Below are 13,617 nucleotides of genomic sequence, written 5' to 3'. Positions count from 1 at the left end.
ACTACATACCGCATACTGCATACTACATACCGCATACCGCATACCACATACCGCATACTGCATACTACATACCGCATACTACATACCGCATACCGCATACTACATACCGCATACCGCATACCGCATACTGCATACTACATACCGCATACTGCATACCGCATACCACATACCGCATACTGCATACCGCATACTACATACCGCATACTGCATACTACATACCGCATACCGCATACCACATACCGCATACTGCATACCGCATACCGCATACCGCATACTGCATACCGCATACCGCATACTGCATACCGCATACCGCATACTACATACCGCATACCGCATACCACATACCGCATACTACATACCGCATACTACATACCGCATACCACATACCGCATACCACATACCGCATACTACATACCGCATACTGCATACTACATACCGCATACCGCATACCACATACCGCATACTGCATACCGCATACCGCATACCGCATACTGCATACCGCATACCGCATACTGCATACCGCATACCGCATACTACATACCGCATACCGCATACCACATACCGCATACTACATACCGCATACTGCATACTACATACCGCATACCGCATACCACATACCGCATACTACATACCGCATACCGCATACTACATACCGCATACTGCATACTACATACTGCATACCGCATACTACATACCGCATACTGCATACTACATACCGCATACCGCATACCACATACCGCATACTGCATACCGCATACCGCATACCGCATACTGCATACCGCATACCGCATACTGCATACCGCATACCGCATACTACATACCGCATACCGCATACCACATACCGCATACTACATACCGCATACTACATACCGCATACTACATACCGCATACTGCATACTTCTCGATCAGACAGTATGCAGAGCGTTTACCCACAATGCATTTCTCTCCTGCCTGAACCGAAATCATTCGGCCTGAAGCTGATTTCCCTTAAGCTCTAAACTCTGTAAACTTTAGCAACATTTGAAACATTTTCAGGTGAGAAAGTAGTCGTTTAGATCCCCAACGTGTTGAAAACCTGACAAAATACCGGCTGTTTACCATTTTGTTCCCACGAATTCGGCGCTACTAAAGCTAGCCGCAGTGAGCTAACGCACTTCCGGTTATTTTCACAAAATAAAATACCCATTGCCTTTTATCATAGGGAAAGCCATTACCATACAATTGGTGCTTTTGTTTTGAAAACAGGAAGTGAACCTACCCTCGTTGTAGCTAGCTTGAAACTGCCGTTTTGACAGGAAATGACGATCGGCGACGTCACGTTACGTTGCATCTTGGGTAGTTTGAGTATGAGTAGTAACCTCATGATGCATACCCAACATTTAGGAGAATCTAGTATGCATCCGGGAACTTCTGCTTACTCAAACTGGCATACTAACTCAAAAAGTTAGTAGGAGTAGTAGGAGTAGTAGGAGAAGTATGCGGTTTGAAACACAGCCTTTGTGTCAGCTCTGATCAGAACTTATTAAACCCGGAGGATTGAGGGTGAGGTTCTGTAGAGCTCAGGGTTCAAAGGTCAGGTTTTCAAAATAAGAGTGCCGACACTGACAGGAAGTCACCAGAATTATTAAATTAGTTACACGTATCTGTGCATGTTTTCTTAAAGTCTTAGAGGAGGATTCCTCCATCAGGAGGTGGCGCAGACCGAAAACAGAGCGAAACTGAGGGAACACTGTGCTGCAGTATCAGCTTCACACACGATGATCTCAGTGCTGCTCGGTTACCGCGGGTTTACAGAGAGGGCAGCGTCTGTGGAGGCTTTCTGATGCCGAGCCTCAGCCGGCGGAAACAATGCCGGCTTTGTTGAAGAGATCTGCAGGTTCAGAGCTCCTCTGTCCACCTGAGCTACTGAGGACACCGCGGCTCACCTGCAGCTGCTCCTCTGGAGACACCGATCAGACCTGTACGCCTCCGCCGAGAGGCAAACACAACGCCCTGAGAGGCAAACACAACGCCCTGAGGGGGCAAACACAATGGCCTGAGAGGCAAACACAACGCCCTGAGAGGCAAACACAACGCCCTGAGGGGGCAAACACAACGCCCTAAGGGGGCAAACACAACGTCCTGAGGGTTAGGGTTAGGGTTAGGGATAGAATGAAGGAAAGGTGTTAGGGTTAGGGATAGAATGAAGGAAAGGTGTTAGGGTTAGGGTTAGAATGAAGGAAAGGTGTTAGGGTTAGGGTTAGAATGAAGGAAAGGTGTTAGGGTTAGGGATAGAATGAGTGAAAGGTGTTAGGGTTAGGGTTAGAATGAAGGAAAGGTGTTAGGGTTAGGGTTAGAATGAAGGAAAGGTGTTAGGGTTAGGGTTAGAATGAAGGAAAGGTGTTAGGGTTAGGGATAGAATGAAGGAAAGGTGTTAGGGTTAGGGATAGAATGAAGGAAAGGTGTTAGGGTTAGGGTTAGAATGAAGGAAAGGTGTTAGGGTTAGGGTTAGAATGAAGGAAATGTGTTAGGGTTAGGGTTAGAATGAAGGAAAGGTGTTAGGGTTAGGGTTAGAATGAAGGAAATGTGTTAGGGTTAGGGTTAGAATGAGCGAAAGGTGTTAGGGTTAGGGATAGAATGAAGGAAAGATGTTAGGGTTAGGGTTAGAATGAAGGAAAGGTGTTAGGGTTAGGGATAGAATGAAGGAAAGGTGTTAGGGTTAGGGTTAGAATGAAGGAAAGGTGTTAGGGTTAGGGTTAGAATGAGTGAAAGGTGTTAGGGTTAGGGTTAGAATGAAGGAAAGGTGTTAGGGTTAGGGTTAGAATGAAGGAAATGTGTTAGGGTTAGGGTTAGAATGAAGGAAAGGTGTTAGGGTTAGGGATAGAATGAAGGAAAGGTGTTAGGGTTAGGGTTAGAATGAAGGAAAGGTGTTAGGGTTAGGGTTAGAATGAGCGAAAGGTGTTAGGGTTAGGGATAGAATGAAGGAAAGGTGTTAGGGTTAGAATGAAGGAAAGGTGTTAGGGTTAGGGTTAGAATGAAGAAAATGTGTTAGGGTTAGGGATAGAATGAAGGAAAGGTGTTAGGATTAGGGTTAGAATGAGTGAAAGGTGTTAGGGTTAGGGATAGAATGAAGGAAAGGTGTTAGGGTTAGGGTTAGAATGAAGGAAAGGTGTTAGGGTTAGGGTTAGAATGAAGGAAAGGTGTTAGGGTTAGGGTTAGAATGAAGGAAAGGTGTTAGGGTTAGGGATAGAATGAAGGAAAGGTGTTAGGGTTAGGGTTAGAATGAAGGAAAGGTGTTAGGGTTAGGGTTAGAATGAAGGAAAGGTGTTAGGGTTAGGGTTAGAATGAAGGAAAGGTGTTAGGGTTAGGGTTAGAATGAAGGAAAGGTGTTAGGGTTAGGGATAGAATGAAGGAAAGGTGTTAGGGTTAGGGTTAGAATGAAGGAAAGGTGTTAGGGTTAGGGTTAGAATGAAGGAAAGGTGTTAGGGTTAGGGTTAGAATGAAGGAAAGGTGTTAGGGTTAGGGTTAGAATGAAGGAAAGGTGTTAGGGTTAGGGATAGAATGAAGGAAAGGTGTTAGGGTTAGGGTTAGAATGAAGGAAAGGTGTTAGGGTTAGGGTTAGAATGAGCGAAAGGTGTTAGGGTTGGGGATAGAATGAAGGAAAGGTGTTAGGGTTAGAATGAAGGAAAGGTGTTAGGGTTAGGGTTAGGATGAAGGAAAGGTGTTAGGGTTAGGGTTAGAATGAAGGAAAGGTGTTAGGGTTAGGGTTAGGATGAAGGAAAGGTGTTAGGGTTAGGGTTAGGATGAAGGAAAGGTGTTAGGGTTAGGGATAGAATGAAGGAAAGGTGTTAGGGTTACTCAAACTCTGATCATCTATTCGTGCTGAAATCAGATCAAAGGTACCGAATATGGATCAATCCGCCACTGAACATAGTTCCCATGACAGTACAAAGAGAGGATGAGTGTCTTGTTAAAGACCTGCTATCAGCCAGTAAAAAGAAAATGAGAATGTGCTACAAAATTTAAGGATAAATGTGAAAAATGGGCTGATTATAGAGGACGAGAAGAGGACACCACCGCTGCAACTGGATAAAAAGGACATCGAAACAAGGATGAGTGTTTAACTGTATGTACGATGGGCCCCGACACTGTGATTGTTGAAAGAACAATTAATAAAAAATAAGTTTAAAAATAAAAGAAAATAGTCCCCATGAAACGCACAGATGAACTAAATATCTCACTGCTTCATCATCATCATCATCATCATCATCATCATCATCATCATCATCACTGTCCCATTGTGTCCCCTCACAGCAGGACGTGCACAGACGTGTGCACAGACGTGCGCACACACACAAGCGTCCGGCCTGAAGAAGAAGCAGCTGTCTTGGCTGGTCGCCATGTTACTCCAGGGAGAAACAGACAGAGAAGAGGAGGAGGAGGAGGACAAAGAGGGGGTGATGAAGAGCAAGGAGAGGAGGAAGAAAACATCAAAAGAGTTGGAAATAGAAGCAAAGAATAAGAAGTGGAAAAGGAACAGATGGGCTGTGTTCCAAACCGCATACTTCTCCTACTACTCCTACTAACTTTAACTTTTTTTAAGTTCCCGAATGCATACTAGATTCTCCTAAATGTTGGGTATGCATCATGAGGTTACTACTCATACTCAAACTACCCAAGATGCAACGTAACGTGACGTCGCCGATCGTCATTTCCTGTCAAAACGGCAGTTTCAAGCTAGCTACAACGAGGGTAGGTTCACTTCCTGTTTTCAAAACAAAAGCACCAATTGTATGGTAATGGCTTTCCCTATGATAAAAGGCAATGGGTATTTTATTTTGTGAAAATAACCGGAAGTGCGTTGCTCACTGCGGCTAGCTTTAGTAGCGCCGAATTCGTGGGAACAAAATGGTAAACAGCCGGTATTTTGTCAGGTTTTCAACACGTTGGGGATCTAAACGACTACTTTCTCACCTGAAAATGTTTCAAATGTTGCTAAAGTTTACAGAGTTTAGAGCTTAAGGGAAATCAGCTTCAGGCATGGGGAAACTTCTTTATTCTGCTCTCTGGAAGTTAAATGCATGAGGAAACTTCTTTATTCTGCTCTCTGGAAGTTAAATGCATGGGGAAACTGTGATGAGTTACAGAACCGGCCGGTTCTGGCAGAGATGGATCCTAACAGCAGCAGGAAGTTTCTCCATAAATCTGCAGTGTTCACAGCTGGAAGAGTTTCAGAGCTCACGCCGTCATCATGTTACGCTCTAACGCAGGAATGACTTTCAGATGTCCGCACAGTGGGTCAGAACTGCTGGCCCGGATCCCCCGAAGCCGCCTCGGGCTCAGCTTTCCTCACTAAGACCCGCAGCACAGCAGCGGATATGAGAGCCCGAAGCCTCGGCTCTGGCCACTCTGAAACTAACATCTGCAGAGCCAGAACACCACCAACGGCCCGGAGACCCGAACACTGAGCCCAGAGAGTTCAGCTCAGACCCAAAGAACCAGGTGACACTCTGAAACTAACATCTGCAGAGCCAGAACACCACCAACGGCCCGGAGAGTTCAGCTCAGACCCAAAGAACCAGGTCCGAGAGGTGAGGAAGAGGAAGGGAAGCAAAAACAGGGGGATGGAGGGAGGAGAGGGAGGAAAAGAGGAAGAAAAACAGAGAAGAGGAAACGTAAAGAAAGGAAAAGCTGAAGAAAAGCTACTCAGTTTTCTGAATGTTAGTCAGCTGATCTCTGGAGATTTATCCAGAAGAACGGAAAGAGAGAGAAAGGTGAGGATTGAGTCACAACAGCCTGAGACTCGCTGGGAGCTCGCCGTGTCCTCACGTCGTCCACGCCACGGGAGGAGCGGGGAGGACGAGAGACTACCAGAACCAATGGACAGGGGGAGAGAGGGAGAGAGGGAGAGAGGGAGAGAGGGGGGGGCGGCGAGCACGCCGTGTTCAGGAAGTTCAAGCAGACGATCCAAATCCTCCAATTTCCTCCTGTAATCAGCTCTGCAGCTCAGGGCTGCAAATTGGAAACATCTTCTGCTCAAGATGACACTCCCTGTGCAGCACACGTGCACGTACGCACATGCACGTGTGTGTGCGTCCACTCAGAGCTGAAAAGTGACTCATCAGCTGGTCAAACATCTGTTTTTTATTAAAGGGACAGTCCGCTCCATTTCTCCTGGATCAGGTTCTGACCAACAATCTGCTCTCAGACATGAAGAAGAAATCAGAAGATGACCCACAAACCAGCACCAACCGGCACCAACCGGCACCAACCGGCACCAACCGGCACCAACCGGCACCAACAGGCACCAACCGGCACCAACAGGCACCAACAGGCACCAACCGGCACCAACAGGCACCAACCGGCACCAACCGGCACCAACCGGCACCAACAGGCACCAACCGGCACCAACAGGCACCAACAGGCACCAACCGGCACCAACAGGCACCAACAGGCACCAACAGGCACCAACAGGCACCAACAGGCACCAACCGGCACCAACCGGCACCAACAGGCACCAACCGGCACCAACAGGCACCAACCGGCACCAACCGGCACCAACAGGCACCAACCGGCACCAACAGGCACCAACCGGCACCAACCGGCACCAACAGGCACCAACCGGCACCAACAGGCACCAACCGGCACCAACAAGGTCCAAATTGCACCTTCGCCCCGCGTCGAGCAATGTGAACGCTTGGCGTGTTGGTGACCCGTGTCGCCTGAAGCCGAGTTCAGGGGGCGTGGCCTAGTGGCAGAGCGTCACAGGAAACACATAAAATGCTGGGCGTGTACAATGACGTAGGCACAAGCCATGCGTCGGAGGTAGGGTTAAATACACCTTGAGGACTCATTTTTGCAATTGTATATGCAGTTCATGGAGATGTTATTTTACGGGGTGTGGATGGTGACAACGTGGGATGCCGCCGAAGAACATATGCGGAGAATACAAGAGCACTATAGTCCCCGACATGTGGCGGTAAATAACGTCCTCTGCTCGGGGGCTGAGGAGCTCGCGGACCTCCTTGTCTCCCCAGTTGGTCATATTAAAAAATGTCTCGAACTTGATGTAGGCTAAAACAGAGTGAAACTTGTCCTCACCTGTCGCTGTTGTTCTGAATCAGTTGTCCATTCTGTCTTTTAAACTCCTCACGTCACGCCCACGTCCGACCCGCGTCGATTGCGTTCACACCAAACTCGGCTCGGCAAAAAGACTAGGGTCCGACGCGGGTCGAAAGGCGAGTCGAGTTGACGCGGCAGCCCGGGTCGTCAGTGTGAACGCAACAGCGGACACGCTAAATTCACGGATTAAACGCGGGTTATTCGGCAGTGTGAAAGGGAGAGAGGGATGAACCAGTGTTGTGTCCACATTTTAAACTGGATCTTTAGGCACTTTGTTCCCAGCAGCCTGTCACAGAGACGCATCATTTGTTCCCATTTCTTTAGCTGCATCTGTGAAAAACAGCTTCATAGTTTCAAATTTTATAAGAAATTCAGTTTAAAAAAAAATCCTAATCCATAAATAATGAACGTTATCGCGTCTAAAAGTAGGAAAGTAGGAAAAAAACCGACAATAATAAGAATTATATGTTATTCAACATCAAGAAAAAGTAAATAAGATTCAATTTAAAGCTTAAAAAAGGAATAAAAGATATAATCTAATGACTAATTATGGAACAATTCATATAAATGAAATGATTAAACTGTTTTATGCCAGCAGAAATGAATAATCTAGAAGCTCTTTGTGGGTTTTAGACTGGAATTAAGATTTGTTCCCATTTCTTTAGCTGCATGTGTGAAAAACAGCAAAGATAACACAGTGTGACAGACAGCTGTTACCATGGAAACATCTGCAGATATTCACTTTAAAGCTGCTCAGAACTGAACTAACTCTGGTTCTGCCTCAGATTCTGGGTTTATGTTCATGTTGGAACATGTTTCAGTGAATCTCTGCAGCTGTTACCATGGAAACATCTGCAGATATTCACTTTAAAGCTGCTCAGAACTGAACTAACTCTGGTTCTGCCTCAGATTCTGGGTTTATGTTCATGTTGGAACATGTTTCAGTGAATCTCTGCAGCTGTTACCATGGAAACATCTGCAGATATTCCCTTTAAAGCTGCTCAGAGCTGAACTAACTCTGGTTCTGACTCAGATTCTGGGTTTATGTTCATGTTGGAACATGTTTCAGTGAATCAGCTGCTTCCTGTTTTATATAAAACATAAAGAAATGAGGGTTATTAAACAGCTATTAAAGTAATTAATAAAAAAGTTCAACAGAAGCTGAGCACTTTGTGATAGATGAGCCACTAAGAAACTGACGGAGCTCAAACACTGAGAACAACAACTACCTCCGTCCCTGTTCACCAGGTCAGCGGTTAAATAAAGTGACAGAAACAGGCTGTAAGGTAACACATTCCATCACATTACGGTCATTCTGCACACTGGAAAAAATAAGTAAAAAAACAACAAATAAAAGATGTTTTTGCTTGAAATAAGCAAATAAATCTGCCAGTGGAACTAGTGAAAATCGACTTGTCCAGATTTCTTGAAATAAAATGTGATATTTAGGACTTTTGAGTTAAAAGTGATCTTGAAATTAGCTTAAAAACATCTTCAAATGTAAAAAAAGCTTGTTTCATATGAAATCCGACAATTTCTTCCGACTTCTTCCCTTAACAAGATATTCCAGATGTATTGTATTAAAACAAGTCCCTATATCTGGCTGAAATGGTGCTTGTTAGGCAGTTGTGTCTCATATTAAGTGTAATGAGATATTTTGACTAGAAATGAGACAAATATACTTGGTAAGACTTTCATTTTTTTCACGCTTTTATCCAAAGCGACTTACAATCAGTGCGTTCCACGTCGGGAGGTGAAAGAACTTCAGCTCACAAGAAATCAGAAGTGCATTTCCTTCCAAAAGCAAACAGCTCAGAGCAGAACTAGTGCAGAGGAAGTTAGGAAGTTAGCATCCCACAGAGCCAATAAGAGAGGCTGAGGCATCAGGATACAAACAGGAACATCTCAGTCTGAGTGATCAACAGCATGAAGAGCAACACACCAAAGGCTTTACCCTTTAAAACCGGATGAATTTGGAGGTAAATCACAGCTAAAAACTCACTTTTAATAGCCCGACTACCCCCACAGGAGAACTCACCCAGGTGGGCTTTTCCTGTGTAACATCAGTGGGATAAAATCTGTAAACCATGACTAAAGTATTCATGAAATAATGTTGAATATGTGGTGAAAGATTCATGTGAACAGAGCTTTAAAAACAGCATTTGCTGTTAAATAAATACAGAAAACCAGCTTTTTCTAACATTTTCTAACATTTTCCACACGATTCTGCCACTTTTCTGCGTGTTTATCACCCCACAGACTCATCTGAGCTCCCAGCTTTGTCCCGTTTATGGATCTGCGAGAAGTTTAAAAGCTAAAAGAAGAAAAGCTGGAGGTGTCGCATTAAACTCAGACATGTTTACGCTTCCCTCGGTGGTTCAAACTGGGAGTAAACATGAGGGGAAACACGTGGGAGCACCAGCACCACAAACATGTGTGAGGTGGTCAGAAGCTGCAGGAAGGTGGGCTTACGGCCCACCAGGTGAACCAGGTGTTCCTGCTCCTTCACCTGCTCGGTGCGGGAGGAGAAACTCTGGATTCTGTTCGTGCTGGAGGACATTAATGAGCCCGACACGTTAGCCGAGCCGCTGATCCACACGGGCAGCAGTTCAGCTGCAGCTCAGAGTTAAGCAGGACGGAGCCGTTAAAGAGCAGCAAAACGTGCACATCCCACCCGCTTTCATGCTTTAAATCAGCAGCAGAAATTCAGCTCAAATTACACCGAAATATCTTTTCATTTTTACATTTAAAAAGCTTCAAAATGAGTTAAAAAAATTAAATCAAGAAGATAAATTGACTTTGAGGACGATAAAAACCTTTAAAATGAGATTAAAATAATAATAAAAATGAAAATACTGAATGTTCCTGTTTCAGGTAAATCTGATTAATTATTATGTGAAAAACTGAGCTGATTTTTCATGTTTTCACTGGTGAAAAGAAGAGTTTTTATTATAAATGTTCCTGCCACACAAACCGGATGCGTTAATAAATAACTGTTCCAGTAAAATTAAGTCCACTGTTTTAATTTACTATTTTAATTTTTCTTTTTTCTTTTTATAAAAACACAAATAATAAAATTACATAATAAATAAAACAACTCGGATCAAAACTGAGACAAAGATCTGGATTTCAATTCTTTAAAGGTGCAGCTTTTATCATTCAGAACAGGATTAAAACACGTTTTCAGCAGAAATACAGAAACCAGGAAGCTGCAGAAATCTGAACTTTAATAAAACTTTAATAAAAATATATTAAAACTTTATTAAAGTTTTAATATATTTAACGTCAGAAAGAAAAATCTGAAGTTTCTGCAGCTAAAAACAAACGGAGTTATAGGAGATAAAATATGAGATTAATTAGAAAGAGCCGAGCCGGCCCACACCGACACACACGAAACCCGCATCAAAACTCTCCCACGCACACAAACACACGCACACGCACACCACGGACCGGGCGGTGAGCAGCGGCCCGCCGGATGATGGACACCCGGGAGCCGCGCACCTCCATCCCGCTGCTCCTGCTGCAGGGCCGGGCCGGTGCTCTCACCGGTGTGTGTGTGCGCGTGCGTGTTTGTGTGCGCGTGTGCGTGTGTGTGTGTCTGGGGTCCGGGAAGGGGTGGGTGCTGGTTTGGGAGGAATTCAAAGTTCACGGTCCTGTTACGCAGGGGATAAAGCCGCCTTTGTTTTTCCTTTCATCTCCGCTGCTGGAGGAGGCGAACCTGCAGCTTTCTGCACCGGAACAGGCCGGAACCAGCCGGAACCAGCCGGAACGAGCCGGAAACAACCGAACCGGAGCCGGCAGAGCCCCGAACCGGAGCCGGCAGGGCCCCGGCCCGGTAATGAACTCTCGGCTCTTTCACGTCTCCGGCTCGTTTGGACCAACCGGCCACAACAGTCGGCTGTGAGCCCCGAACACCCCTTAGAGCCCCTCCTGGTGCCCCAGCGCAGGCACCGACCTCCCGCTGCCGGCCCTCCCCTCTCTCCCCTGCACCCTCCGCAGCGGGGTGTCAAAGGTCGGCCACCCGGCTGCCCGCGCCGCGCTGCGGCCGCAGCTCCGGCTCGTCCCGGGACACCGCGCCGCGCGGAGGGCTGGCTCCTTAATTACCAGCGCGCGCGCACTTTCTGTGCGTTTTCACACAACTTTCTGTTAATGACAACCTGACGGGGGGGGGGGGGGTGTTCCCCGCGGAGAGGGGCGCAAGGCGCGGCGCGGACAGAGCGCGGCGGCTCCAACGCGCCGGTTTTTTGGACATTAAAGCCAAAGTGTCTGAAAAGTCAACAACAGCGAAGCGGAAGAGGCAGATCAGCAGGGTGGGGGGTGGTGTGGGGGGGGGTGCTGTTCTGTTGGTTGGAGGAAGCAGAAGAAGAAGCAGAAAAAAGAGGCGCGCGTGCCAGCTTACCATCCACCAGGTCCTGGCTGAGATGTCGTAGCAGAGCTGCCATTTGATGGAGCCTTCCGCGCCTTTTGCTGCCATCGCGCTGTCAGCGAGCTTCATCTGATGCGCGCACCGGAGATAAGACGCCTAATTGAGGGAAACATTTGCTCTGGCATGTCGGGCAACATGTAGCCCCGCTCCGTACCATATGGAATCCTGGGAAAAAAAAAAAAACTTGACAAGGAACCAATCTCATGCGGAGCTCGCGGCAAGGTGAGCGGCATCATCTGCTGCGAGGAGAACACCACACCCCCCTCACGCGCACGGATGACGAGCCTTTTTTTTCCGCATGGCCGCGCGCGCGCGCCTCGGGTCGCTTCTCCCCTTTCTTCCTCCTCGGGTGTAATTAGGGCTTTGTGACCATCATCATCATCATCATCATCATCATCAGAAGAAGAAGAAGGAGAGGCGGCCCGGGCAGAAGCGCGCGCGCAACTTCTTCTTCTTTACGGTCACTTTAACGGCAGGTGGAGGGGGACACGCACGCGCGCGCGCGCATGGCCCCGCTTGCAGAACATCATGTAGAGTTTAGTTCTGGGTGTCCGTCATGTTTCTGCCCCCCACAGATAAAAAGTGCGCGTTTTTTTTGGCTGAAATACCTCCAGAGCGCAGGAGCCGGAGCGCGCGGGACCCGGACGGAGCACACCTGTGCGCGCGGGCCGCGGGTCGACGCCATCAGTAAGTCTTCCGTCTTCATCAAACTTTACATCTCCAGGAGATAGACGGCGCCCAGGAGCCCGTTTACAATTTTATTTATGTTTTTTATAAATTAACATGAACTGGAACCCGAGTCTGAATTAAATTAAATTAAATTAAATTAAATTAAATTAAATTAAATTAAATTCAGCATTTACATCCGCTTTTTATCACTGAAACATGTGAGGAATAAAGAGAATATTTCTGTTTTTAAAGCATAGAGTCAGTTTAGATTCATTCAGAAAAATATGAGTGAAAAATGTGGATTTTATCTGGATAAAAAAAGATAAAAGAAAATAAAGATTATAAATAAAAACTTAAGGAAACAAAAAGGACCACCTGCTCTGTATTAATGGAGAATTTATAACCAATAATTATGAGCCACAAAAACATAATTTATGAGTTCATCACTTTCTTTTCTGAACATTTTCCACAGCTCACCTTTTATTAACATTTAATTACAATTTAATTAATACACTGAATGTTTTTAATCAACAGAATTAAGATGAAATGATGCAACATTAAATCTAATTTAAAACACCATCTTTTCCCCTGCTTTTCAGCCTCCATCTCGGCACCTTTCTCCCCTTATTTCTCCCTTTATTTTGGGGCTGCGGCCCGTGTGACTTCAGCCTGTTTCTGATGTTTGTGATGTTTGTGATGTTTGTGATGTTTGTGATCTGTTTGTGATCTGTTTGTGATCTGTTTGTGATGTTTGTGATGTTTGTGATCTGTTTGTGATGTTTCTGATGTTTGTGATGTTTGTGATGTTTGTGTTTGCCGGTGCAGGCGGAGGCAGCGCAGCGTCCTTCCTCTCAGATAAACCTGCGTGTTCACCTGCAGGAGAATGTCAGCGTGTTTGTGTGAGCTGGAATAAAAAGGCAGCGAGTCTGTGAAGCTCGGGTTCCTAATCGGACGGGGAATACCTGCCGCCATCGCACAGTTCTCCCATTGTGGCGGCCCGAGGAAGGAATGCGATTCGGCCGGAGATACAGAGGGCCGGCGGGGTCGTGTGGGGGGGTAAGGTACACCGGGGCAGGAGGTGAGGAGGGGGGAGGCAGGGGGGGAACACCAGGACACCGAGCCAGCGTTTTCAGCTCAGATCATCTGAGTGTGCTCACTCATGTCCCAGTTTCTCTCTTTAATTCCCCCATCAGACACACCTGGTGCTCATTCTGCCTGATTTTAACTTTAAATTCTTTCATTTGTTTGGATAAAAGCTGATTCACTTTTTATCTTCTGCACACAAACTGATCAGGACACGATTCTAAACTGTGTTTCAGCTTTTAAATGAGAATTATTACCAGTTTCTGTTGAACTGGAGCTGAGGCGAAGCGACTTAAAGGAAGAATTTCAGTCACTGAGCTGCTAAACATGCCGACAAA

General features: G+C 46.2%; 1 protein-coding gene across 4 annotated transcripts in view; it reads right to left on the bottom strand.

Moving 5' to 3' along the window:
- The window catches only part of nfia (nuclear factor I/A), a 201,987-nt gene extending 190,368 nt beyond the window's left edge, over positions 1 to 11,619 (bottom strand). For 2 of the 4 annotated variants that reach the window (XM_075486120.1, XM_075486122.1), the window contains exon 1: positions 11,501 to 11,616. In XM_075486120.1, the coding sequence (XP_075342235.1) occupies positions 11,501 to 11,596 (96 nt within the window). In that variant the 5' untranslated portion in view covers positions 11,597 to 11,616. Of the gene's footprint in view, positions 1 to 11,500 lie in introns of all 4 variants that reach the window. The other 2 variants (XM_075486121.1, XM_075486123.1) reach the window with 2 other exon arrangements.
- Between the last annotated feature and the right edge of the window lie 1,998 nt (positions 11,620 to 13,617).

This window comes from Odontesthes bonariensis, chromosome 15 (genome assembly GCF_027942865.1).
Source record: "Odontesthes bonariensis isolate fOdoBon6 chromosome 15, fOdoBon6.hap1, whole genome shotgun sequence".
Classification (NCBI taxonomy): Eukaryota; Metazoa; Chordata; class Actinopteri; order Atheriniformes; family Atherinopsidae; genus Odontesthes; species Odontesthes bonariensis.
The sequence above is the reverse complement of the archived record's forward strand: the minus strand, read 5'-3'. Positions and strand labels throughout refer to the sequence as shown.